Below are 21,045 nucleotides of genomic sequence, written 5' to 3'. Positions count from 1 at the left end.
AAATCTCTTGCATTCCTATACACTAATGATGAAAAATCTGAAAGAGAAATTAAGGAAACACTCTTATTTGCCATTGCAACAAAAAGAATAAAATACCTAGGAATAAACCTACCTAGAGAGACAAAATACCTGTATGCAGAAAACTATAAGACACTGATGAAAGAAATTAAAGATGATACAAACAGATGGAGAGATATAACATGTTCTTGGATGGGAAGAATCAATATTGTGAAAATGACTCTACTACCCAAAGCAATCTACAGATTCAATGCAATCCCTATCAAATTACCAGTGGCATTTTTTTTACAGAACTGGAACAAAAAAATCTTAAAATTTGTAGGGAGACACAAAAGACCCCAAATAGCCAAAGCAGTCTGGAGGGAAAAAAGTGGAACTGGAGGAATCAGGCTCCCTGACTTCAGACTATACTACAAAGCTACAGTAATCAAGACAATATGGTACTGGTACAAAAACAGAAATATGGATCAATGGAACAAGACAGAAAGCACAGAGATAAACCCACCCACCTATGGTCAACTAATCTATGACAAAGGAGGCAAAGCTATAAAGTGGAGAAAAGACAGTCTCTTCAGTAAGTGGTGCTGGGAAAACTGGATAGCTACATGTAAAAGAATGAAATTAGAATACTCCCTAACACCATACACAAAAATAAACTCAAAATGGATTAGAGACCTAAATGTAAGATCGGACACTATAAAACTCTTAGAGGAAAACACAGGAAGAACACCCTTTGACATAAATCACAGCAAGATCTTTTTTGATACACCTCCTAGAGTAATGAAAATAAAAACAGAAATAAACAAATGGGACCTAATGAAACTTAAAAGCTTTTGCACAGCAAAGAAACCATAAACAAGACGAAAAGACAACCCTCAGAGTGGGAGAAAATATTTGCAAAGAAATCAACCGACAAAGGATTAATCTCCAAAATATATAAACAGCTCAGGCAGCTCAATATTAAAGAAACAAACAACCCCATCGAAAAATGCGCCAAAGACCTAAGTAGACATTTCTGCAAAGAAGACATACAGATGGGGAAGAAACACATGAAAAGCTGCTCAACATCACTAATTATTAGAGAAATGCAAATCTAAACTACAACGAGGTATCACCTCACACCAGTTCGAATAGGCATCATCAGAAAATCTACAAACAACAAATGCTGGAGAGGGTGTGGAGAAAAGGGAACCCTCTTGCACTGTTGGTGGGAATGTAAATTGATACAGCCACTATGGAGAACAGTATGGAGGTTCCTTAAAAAACTAAAAATAGAATTACCATATGACCTAGCAATCCCACTACTGGGCATATGCCCTGAGAAAACCACAATTCAAAAAGACACATGAACCCCAATGTTCATTGCAGCACTATTTACAATAGCCAGGTCATGGAAGCAACCTAAATGCCCATCGACAGACGAATGGATAAAGAAGAGGTGGTACATATATACCATGGAATATTACTCAGCCATAAAAAGGAATGAAATTAGGTCATTTGTAGAGATGTGGATGGATCCAGAGACTGTCATACAGAGTGAAGTAAGTCAGAAAGAGAAAAACAAATATCGTATATTAACGCATATATGTGCAACCCAGAAAAATGGTACAGATGAACCAGTTTGCAGGGCAGAAATTGAGACACAGATGTAGAGAACAAACGTATGGACACCAAGGGGGAAAAGTGGCGGGGAGTGGTGGTGGTGGTAGGATGAATTGGGCGATTGGGATTGACATATATACACTAATATGTATAAAACAGATATAAGAAAAAAAAGATGCTTATCAAAAATAAATAAAAATAAAATGAATAAAAACATTCAGGTTAAAAAGAATCAGTGGGGAAAGATTGATCATTCCATAAATGTTGGAATTACTGGATAGCCAACTGGAAAAAGATATATTTGTAAGCATACTCACACCATACACCAAGAAAAACTCCAAGTGGGGCAAATATTAAAATGTTAAAAATGAAGCCATAAAAGTACTAGAAGCCACAGAAAAAGAGACAACCTGGTATTGTCTGCCCCTAGCTGGAAGAGCACACCACCTATGAAACAGTCTTGGGAAAAAATCTAATCTAAATCTGACAGTGCTTTGATCCAACTACCAATTTACAAAAAACACAGAGGACAGAGGAACATATAAGCTCCACTGCAGGGATGCAATCAGCAAAATCCAGACTGTGGGAGACTCTACAGGACACTCACAGTGCAGAACTCCAGTGAAAACAGCAAGCACTGTGTGCCTGACATACATATTTGTTATAAGGGGTGAAACAATATAGATTAGTCTCTTCTTATATATACATGAAAAAATCTCTGGCGAGATTCACATAAAACTAAAAACAGTGGTACCATGGAGAGGGGGAAATTGACATGAGAAATGGGGTGGGAAGAAGAGTTCACTTTATACCTTTTAAACTTTGGTATTTTTGATATATGTAAATTCATTACCTGTTTAAAAATTAAATTAAAGAAAGATTTAAAAACCCAATGAACTTCAAAAAAAAAGCGCAGCAGCTCTTAACCTTGTAACGACCATAATAAATGCTCCTGAGTAGAAGCTCCTGAAGAGGTTAACAGCAGGCAAGAGGAAATAAGCACCTGAACCAAGGAAATAGGTCTTGCTTTTCTCAATGTGCTATTGCAATAGTTTCCAAATTCATTTTCCTGACTGTGGTTTTGGGCCTTTCAATCCATACTCCATGTGGCTGTCAGAATGATCTTCCTAGACTGCAGATCTGATCATGTTTAAAAACTTTCAGTGTCTCTCTTACCCCACAGGGTCAAGTTTAGCTCCCTAGCATGGCACAACATTGACATCTTTCATAATCTAGCCTTAATCTACTCCTTTTCCAGGGGTTTGCCCCGTCTCTTCTTACTACAAACCCTCAAACTCAAGCATGCTGGATTACTGGCTGCATTCTGAATACATCAAGCACTTTCTTCTTTGCCATGGTTATCCATCTGCCTGGAACTTCCTTTCACTTCTCCATCTAGTGAGTGTTTACTCTCTACCCCTCCTTTGAGACCTAACTAAAATGCTACATCTAGGAAGCCTGCCTTCACTTCCTCCAAGCAGGACTCTCAGGGACCGTGTTCCCCTTGCACTCATCTCCCCCCTTCCACTAGGCTTCCAGAGTCCTTTGTTCAACCCTCTAATATAGTGTCACTGCATTCCGTAACTATTATTTCTTCTAGTCGATATTTAATAAATGAATAATCATGCCTTACAGCCAACCAAACTCCTTCTCCAAGAGTTCTAAGCTCAAAGAACAAAATTCAAAAAAAAAAAAAAAATCAAAAGACAGGCTTGCAAAAAAATTACTAGGCCATTCAAATGAATTTATTGGCTTGTCCTCATTGCAGATGGTCCTGAAATCAACATCCTGTATTATTCACACAGCACACCAAGAACTGCAGTGAGGCTTGTGCCCTTCCTCCAAAAGGCTCCAGCAGGCTATCCAACTCCTTCAAATAAGGGCAAGCTTCCCTTTGGCATAAACCAACTAAAACCTTACCATCTCATTTCTCAGGGAGAGGAGTGAAGTTCAAAGAGCTTGTTTATGCAGAGCCAAAAGTTGGTCACAAGAGCGGAGACTAGAAATCACAAGTCCTCCTAATTAGACTCCTGTGCTGATCTCCTAGGAAGAAAAGGGAGCCTGTGATCTGATTACTTTTTTCTTGCATGTTCAGGATATTTGAGATTATGGGGAAAGTAAATATTTGGCTTCAGAAATACACCTGAGCGGTAATAAAGATACAGGTGTGGCTACTGATCAAGGTACTGGAGGAGAGGGGGCAGCAGGTAGGTGCCTGCCTACCATAGCCATGGGTGGGCTTCTGAGAGCTTCTACTCCTCCTTTTCTTTCTTTCACTCAAATAAATCTTTTGGTCTCCTTTCTCATATTTCTTACAACTGAGTTTCCCCAATTCGTTTCCTCATTTTACCTCCTTGCAGTGTAAGCCTCAGTGCACCTGATAATCATTCATGTTTTCACAGATTATGTTGAGTCTCTGACCCAACACCTTTTAAGACTTCCCCAAGCACAACATTTGGGCACTGACCTAAATCATTACTGTCTCTTCTTGTGTAGCAGTGACTCTGGAATCACAGGACTTTAAGTTGGAAGGTCACCTAATGATCTAATGCCCACACCGTACAGTCAGTAAACAGAAAGGTGAATTTACTTGTCCAAGGTCACGTTAGTTAATTGCAGAATCTTGACCAGAGTCTGTTTCCCTAATATCCGGTTCACTGTTATTTCTATCACATCAAGCTATCTTCATTCCTTCCATTTTATTTCCTTAATCTTAGATATTATATTCAAATTTCTGTTTCATAACAAACTGTGATTGAGCCCACCAGAATCTTCAAATGGAGGAATTTCCTGATACTAGAAACATCTTCCCAAATTATATTCAAACTCCTCTTATAACAGGCCGTAGAAGTGGTGGGGAAGAGAAGAACTGGGGTTGGGGGAAGATTCATGTTATTCAGCTTCAACTAGAAGAGCTCATCTTCAGGTCACCTACCAGTTAGAAGGTTCTGAGGTGACCTGCTATTATCAATTCTTTCACAACATCTTGTATTCAGTCAGTTGTATTCAGGCCAGTGAAGGTCAAAAGGCAGCCCAGGCTCCACTGCAACTACTTGGCCAAATATCAGAAAGATGGTAGATTTAAATGCTCTGTGTTACAGCCCAAAATAAATAAAAGGAACCATATCACTATAAAATAAATAATTCTTGTGAGAGTCTTCCTGCAATCATCCAAAAGTCTTTTAGGGCACAAATTATTTGTAGCTATTATAAGAAGAAAATTTCTGCATATTCAAGTAGACATCTGTTATGAGTTGAATGGAGTCCCCTCCAGAAAAGATTTGTTAAGAGTCCTAACCCCCAGTGCCTCAGAATGTGACCTTATTTGGAGACAGGATCTTTACAGAAGCAATCGAGTTAAAATGAGGTCTTTAGGGTGGGTCCTAATCCATGACTGATGTCCTTATAAAAAGGGGAGATTTGTACAGAGACACACATAGAGGGAAGACGAGGGAAGACGATGTGAAGACACAGAGAGAACATCATGTACAAGCCAAGGAACACCTGAAGCTACCAGAAGCTGCGAGAGAGGAATAAACATTCTCTCTCACAGCACTCAGAAGGAATCAAACCTGCCAACACCTTGATTTTGGACTTCTAGCCTCCAGAACACAAAGAACAAAACTATCAATTTGTTACTTAATCCATCCAGTCTGTGGTACTTTGTTATGCCAGCCCTAAGAAATAATAACAACGTGTGAGGATCAGTGGGTTTCCAATGAACACCTGCCAGTGCTGGCAGGAATCAACTTCAGGTTGCCAGAGGGAATACCTCTGAATGTTAACAGAGGTATATAGCTTAGCTTACTGCAGAAAATAAATCCAAGAGATTCTCCACTTTAGAATATGTAATTTACATATTTATGCAAAGGCCAATTTTAAATCATGCTTCTCTGTAAATATCACACTGCTACTTTTGCCAAACCAGGGTACAGAAAGAGGTCACGCACACAGAACTCCCCCACACAGGGTATATTCCTGTCTTTGGCCTCGAATAGACTGAAAGTTCCCACAGTTGCTAGGACAATGATTCCAACAATTCCTGTCAGTTTAGCAGACGAGATTGGAACAGCTGCATCTTCAGTACACATCATTGTCTTAAAAAGATGCTCAGAGTGAATTACAATTAAATTACAGAGCTGTCAAAAAGGGTTATAATTATAGCATTTATTCACCACATTTACAAGTCCAGACATACACAAAAGGAACTGAAAGCTGAAGAGAAAAACAAAAAACCCACTCCACATTCCTTACCTCAGCAGGAAATCTGGTTGAGGGGAGAGGGGAAGATGAGTTAGTTGTCATGCAAAGAGCCCATTTACCGCAACAACAATGCTTCCTGCTTCCAGAGGGTCTTCCATTCCAGAAGTCGGAGGCACTTTAAGACATCTGGTGGTAACTCATCTCTCTTTTACAATTGGAAAAAGGAGGGCAGCAAGGTTGCCATGACTCACCCACAGTTACAGACAGCAAGGGAGGAACTGGGACCAGAACCAAAAGGAAGGACACTGCCGCCAGTGGGCTGCACAGGGAAAGCAAAATCAGGGCAGCCAGATCTGACCCCTTGTTTTGCTGTCATCTAGACAAGGATACTAATTTATCCAGCAATTATTTATCATGAAGCTTGGAGAGGCTTGAAAATTGTCCTTCACTTCTCCTGCCAAAACGACACAAGGTAAAAGAGAGGAAGAAAATCCTCAACTGACATTTATGCTAGTAGTCATTTCTGCTTACTAATCAATAATGCATTCAGAACCACCGGAAGAATGGTATCATTCACTTAGTCACCTTCAACCTCAGCGTCCGGAAGACAAATAGAGGTAGTAACGCCTATGCAGTGAGCAAACTCCTTGAATACACACAAAAAATTGCAACCTAGAACATGATGCATGGTTTCAATCCAGCAATCAACAAATATCGATTGCACTCTTCCTCTCTGTGTAAGAGGTTGTGGGTAGACTTTTTCTCAAGACCTCATACATAGCTAGCTGAAGAGAAAAGACACATTAAAAAGATAAAGCAAAACAAGGCAGCACACACACAGAATTTGAAACTACAAACTCAGTCATATAAACAATTTCAGAGCTAGGAGAAAATTAACTGATTCTTACCAATCTGTTTCTCACCTTTTCTTTTCTGAATATGATCACATAATGGTGGCTTTCTTAGTGCCTTCAGGTTTTCTTGTGTGTTCTAAAAATTTATCTCACTTGGTCCTTCAATTGAACCTGCCTTTCCACTAGTCAGTGGTATTTCCCTTATATATAAAATCCCAATCGCATCCTCCAATTTAAATACTTGCTTGGTGGCAATGGAATGAATCATTGGGAAAAAAAGAAAACATCTCTTAACAGTGCTACTGACAACAAAATCTATGACTTTATAAGAGTTGTTCTCTGAATTAAGATGATTATAACAAATATACGATGTTATTTTCCTATCCTGGGCCCAGGCAGGTATCACTTATTGATCATGTAATTATTTTCCTGTTCAGTGCAAATACAGAACTACAATCCTTCTTAACAAGCAACAGGCAGCCACTGGCATATAATCAAAATTGACTGGTGATACGGAAGCCATTTGCAATTCATGTCAGATTTTGCACCTAACTTCTTTTGTTGTTGTTGTTGTTGTTGTTGTTGTTGTTTTGCGGTACGTGGGCCTCTCACTGTTATGGCCTCTCCCATTGCGGAGCACAGGCTCCGGACGCGCAGGCTCAGCGGCCATGGCTCACGGGCCTAGCCGCTCCGCGGCATGTGGGATCTTCCCAGACCGGGGCACAAACCCGTGTCCCCTGCATTGGCAGGCGGACTCTCAACCACTGCGCCACCAGGGAAGCCCTTGTTGTTGTTTTTTTAACATCTTTACTGGAGTATAATTGCTTTACAATGGTGTGTTAGTTTCTGCTTTATAACAAAGTGAATCAGTTATACTACATATGTCCCCATATCTCTTCCCTCTTGCATCTCCCTCCCTCCCACCCTCCCTATCCCACCCCTCTAGGTGGTCACAAAGCTGATCAAAGCACCGAGCTGATCGCCCCGTGCTATGCAGCTGCTTCCCACTAGCTATCTATTTTACGTTTGGTAGTGTATATATGTCCATGCCACTGTCTCACTTTGTCCCAGTTTACCATTCCCCCTCCCCATACCCTCAAGCCCATTCTCTAGTAGGTCTGCATCTTCATTCCCGTCTTGCCCCTAGGTTCTTCAGAGAATTTTTTTTTCTTTTTCTTTGTTTTAGATTCCATATATATGTGTTAGCATATGGTATTTGTTTTTCTCTTTCTGACTTACTTCACACTGTATGACAGTCTCTAGGTCCATCCACCCCACTACAAATAACGCACTTTCGTTCCTTTTTATGGCTGAGTAATATTCCATTGTATATATGTGCCACATCTTCTTTATCCATTCATCTGTTGATGGACACTTAGGTTGCTTCCATGTCGTGGCTATTGTAAATAGAGCTGCAATGAACATTTTGGAACGTGACTCTTTTTGAATAATGGTTTTTGCAGGGTATATGCCCAGTAGTGGGATTGCTGGGTTGTATGGTAATTCTATTTTTAGCTTTTTAAGGAACCTCCATACTGTTCTCCATAGTGGCTGTATCAATTTACATTCCCACCAACAGTGCAAGAGGGTTCCCTTTTCTCCACACCCTCTCCAGCATTTATTGTTTGTAGATTTTTTGATGATGGCCATTCTGACTGGTGTGAGATGATATGTCATTGTAGTTTTGATTTGCATTTCTCTAATGATTAATGATGTTGAGCATTCTTTCATGTGTTTGTTGGCAATCTGTATATCTTCTTTGGAGAAATGTCTGTTTAGGTCTTCTGCCCATTTTTGGATTGGGTTGTTTGTTTTTTTGATATTGAGCTGCATGAGTTGCTTGTATGTCTTGGAGATTAATCCTTTGTCAGTTGCTTCATTTGCAAATATTTTTTCCCATTCTGAGGGTTTTCTTATTGTCTTGTTTATGGTTTCCTTTGCTGTGCAGAAGCTTTTAAGTTTCATTAGGTCCCATTTGTTTATTTTTGTTTTTATTTCCATTTCTCTAGGAGGTGTGGGTCAAAAAGGATCTTTCTGTTATTTATGTCATAGAGTGTTCTACCTATGTTTTCCTCTAAGAGTTTGATGGTGTCTGGCCTTACATTTAGGCCTTTAATCCATTTTGAGTTTATTTTTGTGTATGGTGTTAGGGAGTGTTCTAATTTCATTCTTTTACATGTAGCTGTCCAGTTTTCCCAGCACCACTTATTGAAGAGGCTGTCTTTTCTCCACTGTATATTCTTGCCTCCTTTATCAAAGATAAGGTGACCATATGTGCGTGGGTTTATCTCTGGGCTTTCTATCCTGTTCCATTGATCTATATTTTTGTTTTTGTGCCAGTATCATACTGTCTTGATTACTGTAGCTTTGTAGTATAGTCTGAAGTCAGGGAGCCTTATTCCTCCAGCTCCGTTTTTCTTTCTCAAGATTGCTTTGGCTATTCGGGGTCTTTTGTGTTTCTATACAAATTGTGAAATTTTTGTTCTAGTACTGTGAAAAATGTCAGTGGTAGTTTGATAGGGATTGCACTGAATCTGTAGATTGCTTTGGGTAGTAGAGTCATTTTCACAATATTGATTCTTCCAATCCAAGAACATGGTGTATCTCTCCATCTATTTGTATCATCTTTAATTTCTTTCATCAGTGTCTTACAATTTTCTGCATACATGTCTTTTGTCTCCTTAGGTAGGTTTATTCCTAGATATTTTACTCTTTTTGTTGCAATGGTAAATGGGAGTGTTTTCTTAATTTCACTTTCAGATTTTTCATCATTAGTGTATAGGAATGCAAGAGATTTCTGTGCATTAATTTTGTATCCTGCTACTTTACCAAATTCATTGATTAGCTCTAGTAGTTTTCTGGTAGCATCTTTAGGATGATCTATGTATAGTATCATGTCATCTGCAAACAGTGACAGTTTTACTTCTTTTCCGATTTGGATTCCTTTTATTTCTTTTTCTTCTCTAATTGCTGTGGCTAAAACTTCCAAAACTATGTTGAATAATAGTGGTGAGAGTAGGCAACCTTGTCTTGTTCCTGATCTTAGTGGAAATGCTTTCAGTTTTTCACCATTGAGGACAATGTTGGCTGTGGGTTTGTCATATATGGCCTTTATTAGGTTGAGGAAAGTTCCCTCTATGCCTACTTTCTGGAGGGTTTTTATCATAAATCGTTGTTGAATTTTGTCGAAAGCTTTCTCTGCATCTATTGAGATGATCATTTGGTTTTTCTCCTTCAATTTGTTAATATGGTGTATCACGTTGATTGATTTGCGTATATTGAAGAATCCTTGCATTCCTAGGATAAACCCCACTTGATCATAGTGTATGATCCTTGCACCTAACTTCTTAATAAGCTAATTATGTTATATAACATATAGTGCTCTGAGTTCAAAATGTGAGGAGCAGAATGATCTCAGAGATGAGTATGACAGAGACTGACAGCTGTCAGTCCCCCAGTGTCCACTCTCCCTTTCTTCAATGACATTAAACTCCATGGTTTTCAGCGAGGTGCCTGGCTGTCCACTATGAAATTTATGGCTAAGGTCTGGCTAATGAGATATAGGCAACTTCCAGGATGTGTGCTTAAAGGGAAGGCATATGCTGTTTTTCTTCCCCTTCCTCCATCTTGGTCCTGAGAACATGGACATGGTAGCAAGCCACCTGGGACCACATTGGTGATGAACACACACTAGTGATGGCCGAGTAACAAGGGAGAAGGAACTTAGGTCCCAGAGTAGGGCCACCATACTGTCCTGAGCCGTCTATCCCTGAGGTGTTACAAGAGAGAGAAATACATTTCCATTGTATTCCTGTTATTTGGGGTCCTGCTCTTCATGGTCAAGCTTATATCCTAACTAGTAAAATGAGCACATATTAATTCACACTAACCTAGAGATCCAATTCTTTTATCAGAAACAAAGCAGTATGGAAGAGTAAAAGGAAATTCTGCTTTCAAATAAAAATCAAAGAAAATATTCTTCTCATCTGCCTTAAATACTTTTAATGGCAGGAATCTAATATTCCTATAAATTCCAGATCTATCTATAGGAAAGGGGAGCAAGAACACATGCACACATATTATGTATCTTTGTTTATAAATCTGTTCATATAGAATAACTCTAAATTCACAGTTACAATACTAAGCCACAGGAGTACCGAAATCTGTTTCAAAACCATAGACCCTGAATTTCTGCCATCAGAAATGGCAAACCAATCAGAAACAAATGTGAGGATCCAAGCAGGTAAATAAAAGAAAGGGTTTTTTTCTGTAATAAGTACTGGACTTTTTTAGTTTCCAGCCCTCTCCCCAACACACACAGACACATGTTCCCACGCTCACACACACATATGCACTCACACACACAAACATTTAAACAGGTAATAAAAGAGTTTAGCAGAGTTCATGGGGGCTTAGTCTGTTTTGGATGATTTTCCCCTGTGCCCCCTCAACCCATTCCTGGGCTTGACTGTAATCTGAATGCCAGGCTGCATGGTCCGATAGCAACTCAGCATGGCCCTTCTGCTGCTTTACTGTGATTTCATGGGAGGAATGTATGCAGCGTTTTAAACGGCCAACATGAACAGATTCCATCTCCCACAACTCTTTCTGCGTGTATGCATTATTTACTTTTGGTGGGTGTGGAAAGAAGGGACTCTGATGTCCTTTTAATTTTTAACGTGTCAAAACCCAGTCTGAAAAAACATTCTCGAGAACCTGACTTCACTTGTTTTTCTCCTCTCTTACCTCAGTCCTCACGTTTCCCTGGCTTACTCTAAAGCAAAGCTATCCAGGAATCACAAAACACTGTAAAGAGTATAATAATTCATGCTTCTTTTTATATTTCATTCATTTCTTTTGTTTAAACGTATTCCATCTTAGGAGTGAGACTGAAAACCCCACCAACTTAAAACAGAACGATGGGAGGAGAGTCTAATGGATCTGTACCTGCTACTAAAGAAACTCATGCAGCAAAGCTAAGTAGATGGATCCCAATAACACATGATTCGTAATCATAAAAAAGGAATTCTGGAAATAAGTGAGCAAAACCAAACAATAAAAAGGGCAAAGAAGTTTAGCCTAGAGTGCAAATCCAAGAAGCCTCAAGTCAAGGGATTGGGATGGTCATGTGGGAACAATTAAGGAGAAAGGACGTTCTAGCCTGCTGACCTTGCCATTCTGTGACAAGGGATCAGCCAGGTTGTTCCCTGGGCAAGGCGACTGTGTAGGATTATGCAGCCTATTCCCTGCATGAGGATGCCCAGTCAGGCATGCTGGCGGTGAATGAAAACCAGCTTGCCTGCCACTCAGCGAGTGCTGAGCCCCAGCACAGGGCTGTGTCTGCAGGAGGGAAGTGCAGTCTTTTTTGAATGTGTACAAGGTGTCAGATGGGCTACGTGTGCCCAGAAAGGACACTGTAGGATAGCTGAAAATGCCCCCCCCCAATATATGCCACTCTACCATAAGGATTATTTTGAGCTGAAGGCAACTGAGAAAAAGCAGACCCAAGAAAAGATCTGTGTCCCCCTATTTGCCTAAAAGCAGGACATAAATTTACAAAGGTGTCCCCCGTCTTTCTACCAGAAAGGACAAAAGTTAACCACCAGAGACAACTTTAGACCTATGTCAGCCCAGAGGTGGCACCAGAGGAGTCTGCATGACAAACCTTACTGACTGGCTCTTATTCCTTATCCATTAGTTTCCCATATACTTGCTTTCTAACAATTTGCTGTCCCTAGACACTCAAAGTCCTTTTCCTTTCTCTTGTCACTTCTCTAAAAATGTATTGTTATTTTGCTAAGGTGCTATATAAGCCCAAGTTCTAACCATCCCTTGGAACTACTCAACTCTGGGTACTCCCATGTGTAAGTGTTTTGCACATGTTAATAAACGTTTGTTATCCCCTTGTTAATCTGTCCTTGTCAGTACAATCTACAGGGCCCCGGGTGGAGAACCAAGGAGGGCAGTAGGAAAAAGAATGTGTTCCCCCACTACAATACCTGTTCTTATCAAAGAACAGTTTTGTTCCAAGGATCAGAAGGCTGGTAGCCCCGTACGATGTTAAGTACTAGATGAACTCAAAAAAGGAAAGGAGGAGGAATGAGGGTACTATCTATGTGCCTTCTGTCAGTAATAGGAGACCTCTGGTCAGGAGGTGAGGCTAAGGTGAACAGAGCCAGCTTCGTGGGCAGGCAAACTGCAGTTCCAAAAGCCCCCCACCCCCGCCACCACCTGTTCTAATGCTTTGCCTACACTGTCTCAAAATTCTAAAGTTTTGAACAAGGGGCCCACATTTTTGTTTTGCCCTGGACCCCACAAATTATGTGCCATTGTTAAGGTGAGGATGGCATAGTAAAGTGCCGAGGAGTCAGAAACTACCCAATGCTCTGAATCTAGTTAGAAGCTACTCAGAGCCTGTGGGAGCACAGCTCACTATGCAATTTTGGCCTAGGGGGTGAAGGGAGGAAGGGATCTCAAAAAGCTACTGACCAGAACTGCCTGTGATGTATGGGCTGATCATGAGGGAGGAATCGGGGTCTGGCATGGCAAAGGGGAGACTTAAGGAATACTACCAGGGTAAGAAGCGTAGGATGGTTAACTCTGTAATCCAATCTCTCCTCCTACAAGTATATCGTGAGGGTCAAGTCCCTCAGAGAATTACTCTCCGGGTACCAAGTAACACAAGTACTCAGGTCACTGATGGTTCTTTCCACTCTCGCCAGCTCCTCAATGATTGTTGGTTGGCTGCCAGCACTGACAGCAGGACGGGAGAAACAAAGGGAAATTGCTTTACTGCCTAGTTTGATCACAGCCACTTCTACTCCCTTCTTTAATAACGTGAAAATGTAGGAATTGCCTGTCACACTTGTCTGTCACTGGAGCTCCCTTCTTTTTTTACCTTTCAGCATTTCTATCTTACTCTTTTAATTCTGATTACAACATGCAATATTACCAAAGCTAATTTTCTACAGGAAACATTCAGGGAACTTCATTAAGATTGTACGGATCCCACCTCTAATTCAGCAATTAGACAAGGTGGTTAGGGTGATGCACACACTCATTGTGAAAATAAAATCGTTTTGAAATTTCAAGTTGATGGCATAGATGAGGTTTTAAGACTTAGCCTACTATTATCTCTACGTGATAGAATTACAGGTAATTTTTATTATCTTCTTTATATTCTTATTTTTTTCAAAGTGTTTTATAATGATATTTTACTTTTATGATTAGAAAAAAATAAAAATTATTTCAAAAGATTTAGCCTGAGTAGACACTACTTCCATCTACTTTAGAAACATCTTCTTCCATAAACTGCTGATATACTAATTAGAAATCAATGCTAGCTAGTCATTAAAGCTGGTTTCTTAAGGAGTTCCACCTGTCAATACTTCAACAGCCTGGCTCGAATTGTTGCATTCTTTCATCTGTGAGAGACTTAAGAATGTCACTTAATTTTCCAAATTTGGGGTTTGAAAAACGCATGGGGGAAAAAAAAGTAAAAATTACTCATAATCCAATCAATTGAAAAATCATATAAAACAAAAAGTAAAGTAACCCTCAACCTGTTTTCCTACACATAAACAGACTTACCTACAAATGCATTTATTTTTTTAAAAATTTTAAAATTTAAAAAAAAAATTTTTAATTTTTAATTTTTTTAAAAAATAAAAGGGAAGTTATAATAGTTCCACTTTTTAAAAAAAATAAATTTATTTATTTTTGGCTGCATTGGGTCTTCATTGCTGCACGTGGACTTTCCCTAGTTGTGGCGACTGGGGGCTACTCTTCGTTGCAGTGCACGCGCTTCTCACTGCGGTGGTTTCTTTTGTTACGGAACACGGGCTCTAGGTGCGCGGGCTTCAGTAGTTGTGGCACGTGGGCTCAGTAGTTGTGGCACACGGGCTTAGTTGCTCTGCGGCATGTGAGATCTTCCCAGACCAGGGCTCGAACCCGTGTCCCCTGCATTGGCAGGCGGATTCTTAACCACTGTGCCACCAGGGAAGTTCTAGTTCCACTTTTTCACATGTACATCTGTGCTGGGAAATACATATATTATACCTTTTCCATTTTATTGTCTGTCTGAACCATAATTTATTTAACCAATTTTCCTATTGCTGAGCAACAGACTGTTTCAAATTTCTTGTCATTGCAAGTACGGCTTCAATGGACATCTCTGTACATGTTTTTATATATAATGATATTACTTCTGCAAAATTCTTAAGAGTGCTATTCTTCAATTAAAGATGATAGTCATTCTAAATAAATGCTATCAAATTAGCCTCTTAAAAGACTGAAACATTACACTCTCATAGTATGTGTCTCATTTCCCATGTCCTTTACTGCATTTAACATAACCCATTTTTTTCAATTGTTCTTACTCTGATTCCAGAAAAAAAAATGTTTTCATTCACATCCCCAGAGTATCATTTCATATATTTTTTTGCCATTTGTGTAACTTCTATAAATGTGTTCAGATCCACTGTCTATGTTTGTACTGTCTTTCTCCTATTGTTCACTCTTATATACTTATTGTCTGACGCTCATTGAAATCACTCCCTCACAATGCCTAGTACTGAATCTGCCCTTAGTTTAAGGGGACATCATCATCTAAGGACATTCCAGCTTTATTAAATAAGTTAAGCTTTTAATGTTTTCATACTGTAGCACAATGGAATAAAAGACATCTGTTCACTACTAGTGACCAAAAGTCTAAAGCTTTAGCAGTGCATTGGATGCTCAAATACCGAGAGAAATAGCATCACACCACAGCATACACAGCCATGAAGTTATTTCTTCACTTGAATAATTTCATGTGTACACACAGCAGTAAGAATCACAGCACACTTCATCACACTGGGAGCAGCTTAAAGAGACAAAGCCATCTACTCTCAAAAGAAAAATTTTGAATAATGACGTAGAACACTCTCATCATTCTTCATAAAAATATCTCGATGCTAAAAAATCTAAAATAAAATGCACCCAAAATGACAAGAATTTAGTTAGAATGGGGAGTTATTTTTTCTTTTTCTTTATATTCTCTAAATGATATTTTAATTTCATCATTTAAAAGTAAATTTTAATTATGAACTTAGAGTGGTGACGGTTGCACAACTCCATGAATATACTGAAAACCAGAATTCTACAATTTAAAAGGGTAAATTTTATGATATGTGTATAGTATCTCAATGAAGTTATTTTTGTATAAGTAGAATTTTAAAGTTAAAATACTACACTGATTGACTTTTCTGTGAACCTAAAACTGCTCTAAACAATAAAATGTATTTTTTTTAAAAAACTAGAGTATCCTGTGTTAAGTTCCCATTAATTTCATGTTGAAAATTCTGGAAGACAGTAGGATGCATAAAGCTATAGCATGACAAGCCTCTTTGCAACCCCTTGTTCTTGGCAGTGATATCTGATGAGCAGGTGGAGTGGCTTCTTAGAGAATCAGTGAAGGGAGTGTCAGCGTATCCAAAACTTCTGGGTGACTTTTATCCTAAGGCAACTTATAGAGCCTGCATAAGAGTGATCCACGTTCCCATTATGCTTATTAGTATTAACACTGTTAATATTGGGAGAGAGGGGCACACAGTTTTGAGGGCATTAGCCTGCTGTGACCTCCTTTGCCTGCCAAAGCAATTCTTTTCTATTTCACCCCCCACCAAAAAAATATTGGGAGAGACATAGCCATTCCTTCTCTTTCTATTCTGGCTCAGCTTCTGGGGTCCCAGCTGATGATTACTGAAAATTTCATTGAGTAGAACTATTTCACAGGGAAAAAAAACATGTAAGTTCTAGGTTAATTAAAAAGCAGCAGAGAATAAATTAATTCCATTTATCACTAGCATAACATAATGGATGAGAGCACCCTGGGGCCTGATTATGCTTTTAGAACGTCCTATATGAATGCTAAGCCAAAAAGAAAGGAGAACCTGCAACAAATATTGCATCTAGGATGCTAATCAAGAAGCCAGAGTAGTCATCAAGATACAAGTGAAACTGTTTTACTCAATGAATTTGATAAAAATAGACTTCTGCATGTTTTAAAGTTTCCACTCCTTGAAAGGAAATAATAAAAATAAAATCCATTTTTATTCCCAAATCGAGAATGAGGGGCTTCCCTGGTGGTCCAGTGGTTAAGACTCCATGCTCCCAATGCAGGGGGCCTGGGTTCGATTCCTGGTCAAGGAACGAGATCCCCCATTCATGCCGCAACTAAAGATCCCACATGCCGCAACTAAGACCAGGAACAGCCCAATAAATAAATAAATAAATATTGAAAAAAAGAATGGGAACAAAAGAATATTTCCACATTATGGCAGTCTGGTCGATGGAAAGGGCCACTGTCCTCTACCTGGGAGTCTAAAAGTCAGAAACTTCAATTAACTTTCAGTGATATGAAATCCGTTCTTGGAAGTTCAGGGAGGAGAATATTTCTTTCTGGAAGGAAACTTGAGGCTTTCTTAGGGAGTGAGGCATAAATCACACCAGTATCAGTCAGACTTCGAACTAAGGGCATAAAGAAACGTTAGGTTCTCTCTAATCAAGCCTCTCCCTCATTTCCAAATTAACATACCACCAAAAAGCATGAAAAAGATTTAAACAATATTTGCCACAGAATTCCAGCACTTCTACTTTCAGTTTGGCACCCTGACAGTATTTTTGTGGGCCACACCTCATTCTAGTGGCTGTATTTTCCAGATCATCTTCCCAAGACAGCGTAACTTAGGAGGAGCATCTAGGACTGGAGATAACTTCCTTTAGGATTTGTCTTTCCTGCTATGCCTCATGCTGGGGGGGCTGACCTCCCTAAAAGGTCACTCAGTTCTTGGAAGAGCCGAGAAGGAACCCACCAAAACACAAAGGAAAACCTGGGAGCTGATAAAATACAAGGAAATCCACTCGACGAAGGAAAACGGGGGGAAGATTTTGACTGAAGCTAAGTGATCTATGGCTGCTCAGGTTTTAAGAAATTTGAATCACCAATCAGCAACACAAAAATTCGTGCCCTAAGATAACACTTTGGTCTCATTTTAAAGTACTTTATCTTCTCTATGCCATTTTATTTTCCCCTTCAACTTTAAGGACACCAATCTTCTATTCTGCCTTTTCTTTTTTTTAAGTCAGCATGGGAAAGGGACTAATTTTCTTTTTCTATCCTGTGTACAATATAGCCATGGCTCTAAGAAAAAATCATCCCTGTGAAGTAATGTAGAGTACAGTGCCCGGCACACAGGAGGTAATAAAAAAACCCAAAAAACTCCTGTAGGTACAGAATGAGAGCATGTTTATGTAGGTTTCATGTGTCTTCTTTGCCACAGGTACTAAGCAGCTCAGCAAATACTTTTTTTTCCTTTCCTTTTCCTGTATTAAATACTACCCCTACCCTGTGCAAGGAATAGATAGAAATACCTTACTGTATTACAGGAGTGTAGGAATGAGATCATTATAGGTTTGTTTCTTTACCAATTAAAGGCTAGAGTCAGACCTATGATATCACAAATTCCCTCAGGAAAAATTGCCTTCTCCCATCTTCTTATCGAGGTTCATGGTCAATGGGCTGAACAATTTCTTATATCTCAATAACGATAGCTTAAAATAGATGGCAGGTGTACTGCCATTCTATGTATGGCAGTATACATACATTTTTTTTTAATCCAAAAATGGAATCTGGTTTATTTGTCGGTAAGGTAAGAGAAACTTAAGAAACCGACACTTTTATACCCCAGATAACAACACATAATTGTAGAACTATGTAGATGAATCATACAGCAAAGTTGTGATTTCTAATGAGGTAAGATAATGTTGTCAAGGCAGCCATCTGATCAAGAAAAATAAAATACCTTTCCTAAAAAAAATCTACCCTACACAATAAGGAAATAGGGAAGTCTAATAGACCTTGCAACCTCCCTAGAAATGTAGTAAAAGCTTCACAGCACGAGTCACAGAAAGTTACTCTCGGGACAGCCTTTCACAAACACACTGTAAAGTCATATTGGCCAGATGGGTTTATGTTGGGGGTAAAGAGGGAGAATGGGAAGTTTAGTGCAGGCATCATGCAGAATGTCTTCCGAAGCTCTCACTTACCCTAACTGAGATTTCTACTGTCTCAAAGAGAAAAGTGTGTAACAGCCAAGTAATCTATTTTTAACCTACTATTTTTTTTAAAGGGAGAGAAACTGCTCTGGATAAAATAAAACAAAATAAAAACACAGAACACCCAGGAAATTAACCAGCAAGAATGAGCTAGTATACACTAGTTCCTTTTATCTCTGCCAAGGAAAGTAGGGTAAATCCAATTGTTGGCAGTTTCCATGTAATTCATTTGAAGGAATTTTGAGGAAAAAAAAAAAAAAGAAATTGAAGGGGGAGTTGAAAATCAAAATGTTCTGATTACTAGCAATAAAAATAGATGTATTTTAAGGGTTCATTCAATGCACTCTATTATAATGCTTATTTATATGGTATTATTGAAGGAAGAGGTTAACTATATGTTATCCCTATCAGTATCAACATTTTTAAAAACTAAAACATTTTGAACAAAAATTTCTCTGTGAAAGATTATACATTGAATAGAATATAAACTGTTCTTGATGTCTCAGGGCTGTTACTACTAAGCTTAGATGCAATAAAATGATATCTGGAAGAGAAACTAGACAGGATGGTCTCTCCCTATCAATGGCCCATCTGCCTTGAAAAATGTTTGTGCCTGCTCTAAAATAAGTATTCTGCCTCCTTCTTTCACATGTTTAAATGTCACTTCTTATTTGGTTGGTGAGTCTGATTATACTTCCTTCTCCTCTCTAATTTATTGCTTCTTGTGCCTATGAGTTAGGAAGTTAGATCATCCACCATGATAGAATTATACGTAAAGAGAAAATCACTAGGTGCTGAGCGAAAGCCTAGGAAGCTCCCCCAAGAGTTTAGAGGATGAATTGGCAACTCTTTTAGCTGCCTTCGCTTTGCTTCCCTTACATCTAGGTGCCTCCCTCTGTCCCAGACAGTTGAGATTATTGCACGGGTTATTTGTGGTTAATCCGCTAAAACCAACAGGGAAAAGATGGCTTCTGTCTCTTTAATTTGCAACTCAAGAGTAGCCACGTTGTACCATACCTGAAACATCAGCACTCAGAGACTCAGCATGGACATTTTGTATAAGTTTAATTTCCTCCATGGCCATGATTTTGTTAAATGTTACTGAAATAAAAAGTACAGCATACAATCTATGAGCACAGAGCTTCTGAAAGGGGAAAAAAAAAAAAGTGGCCCACACTTAGATTACCAATTCTGTTCTACATCTTCCGCTTCAGCGAAAGAAAACACATTACCTTTCATCATGTTGATGCATATAATATGTAATAAAATGGAAGAGGTGGAGGAGACAAAGTGATACCTGTAATAAAACACTGAAATTATTATTGTATTTCACAATCCACAAAACTGCAAATTCACTGAATTACAGTCTCCATCAAATTGCTGACCCCTGCCCCCAGGGAGAAATGTACTGTATTCCTCATACCTGAAAAGGAAAGGTAGGATTAGTTCAGGGATGCTTTCCTTTTTAGTAGTAATAGAGCCAATGTTTATGCCGGGTAAAACGACATAATTTCCAAACTATGCATAAAAAAATATAGCTTGCCAAATTTACAGCCTTCTCATATCTCACCTCTTCTGTTTCAAAGTGCTCTTTAATACCCAAGGTTTGAATTCAGTTATTACAGTCTAATTTCTCTTAATATTTTTAGGATAAGAGAAAAGGTTTAAAAAACATCATCATCATCATCATGTTTTCTTTTGTTCCTGCATTATTTTCCAAGTAACTCAAAATTGTTTGCAAATATTCATCCTCACAGAGGTATTGGAGAAAAAATTATCCTAAGGCAAAAATCATTTTTGAAACATTTACACACTTATACAAGGTCAATGATTATACTCCTGCTTTGCCAGATATAACACATTTCCATTTTAAGTCCTCTTTCTTTAGAAAAATTAAATTCCATGAGCTTTTCTAGCTTATGCCCACAGGTTCCTCTGGCCATCTTTCTACTTGGTATAAGTAATCTCCAAAATTGTCTTAATATCATAATGTCATATATATCTTTTTACCTTTACTAAACTTTTTCAAATACCAATCACTTTTTTTTTTTTTTTTTTTTTTTTTTTTGCGGTACGCGGGCCTCTCACTGTTGTGGCCTCTCCTGTTGCGGAGCACAGGCTCAGCGGCCGTAGCTCACAGGCCCAGCCGCTCCGCGGCATGTGGGATCTTCCCAGACCAGGGCTCGAACCCGTGTCCCCTGCACTGGCAGGCTGATTCTTAACCACTGTGCCACCAGTGAAGTCCCCACAATATTGCTTTTGAATTCAGTTT

General features: G+C 39.0%; 1 protein-coding gene across 1 annotated transcript in view; it reads right to left on the bottom strand.

Moving 5' to 3' along the window:
* CRACD (capping protein inhibiting regulator of actin dynamics) overlaps positions 1-19,869 on the bottom strand; it is a gene marked incomplete at its 3' end in the record, with an annotated part of 128,712 nt that extends 108,843 nt beyond the window's left edge. The window contains exon 1 of the mRNA XM_082838892.1: positions 19,791-19,869. Coding sequence (XP_082695018.1) covers positions 19,791-19,857 — 67 coding nt within the window. The 5' untranslated portion in view covers positions 19,858-19,869. The remainder of the gene's footprint in view (positions 1-19,790) is intronic.
* Between the last annotated feature and the right edge of the window lie 1,176 nt (positions 19,870-21,045).

Source organism: Leucopleurus acutus (assembly GCF_964270905.1).
Source record: "Leucopleurus acutus genome assembly, chromosome: 4".
Lineage (NCBI taxonomy): Eukaryota > Metazoa > Chordata > Mammalia > Artiodactyla > Delphinidae > Leucopleurus > Leucopleurus acutus.
Note: the sequence above shows the minus strand (reverse complement) of the source record. Positions and strands in the feature narration are given on the sequence as shown.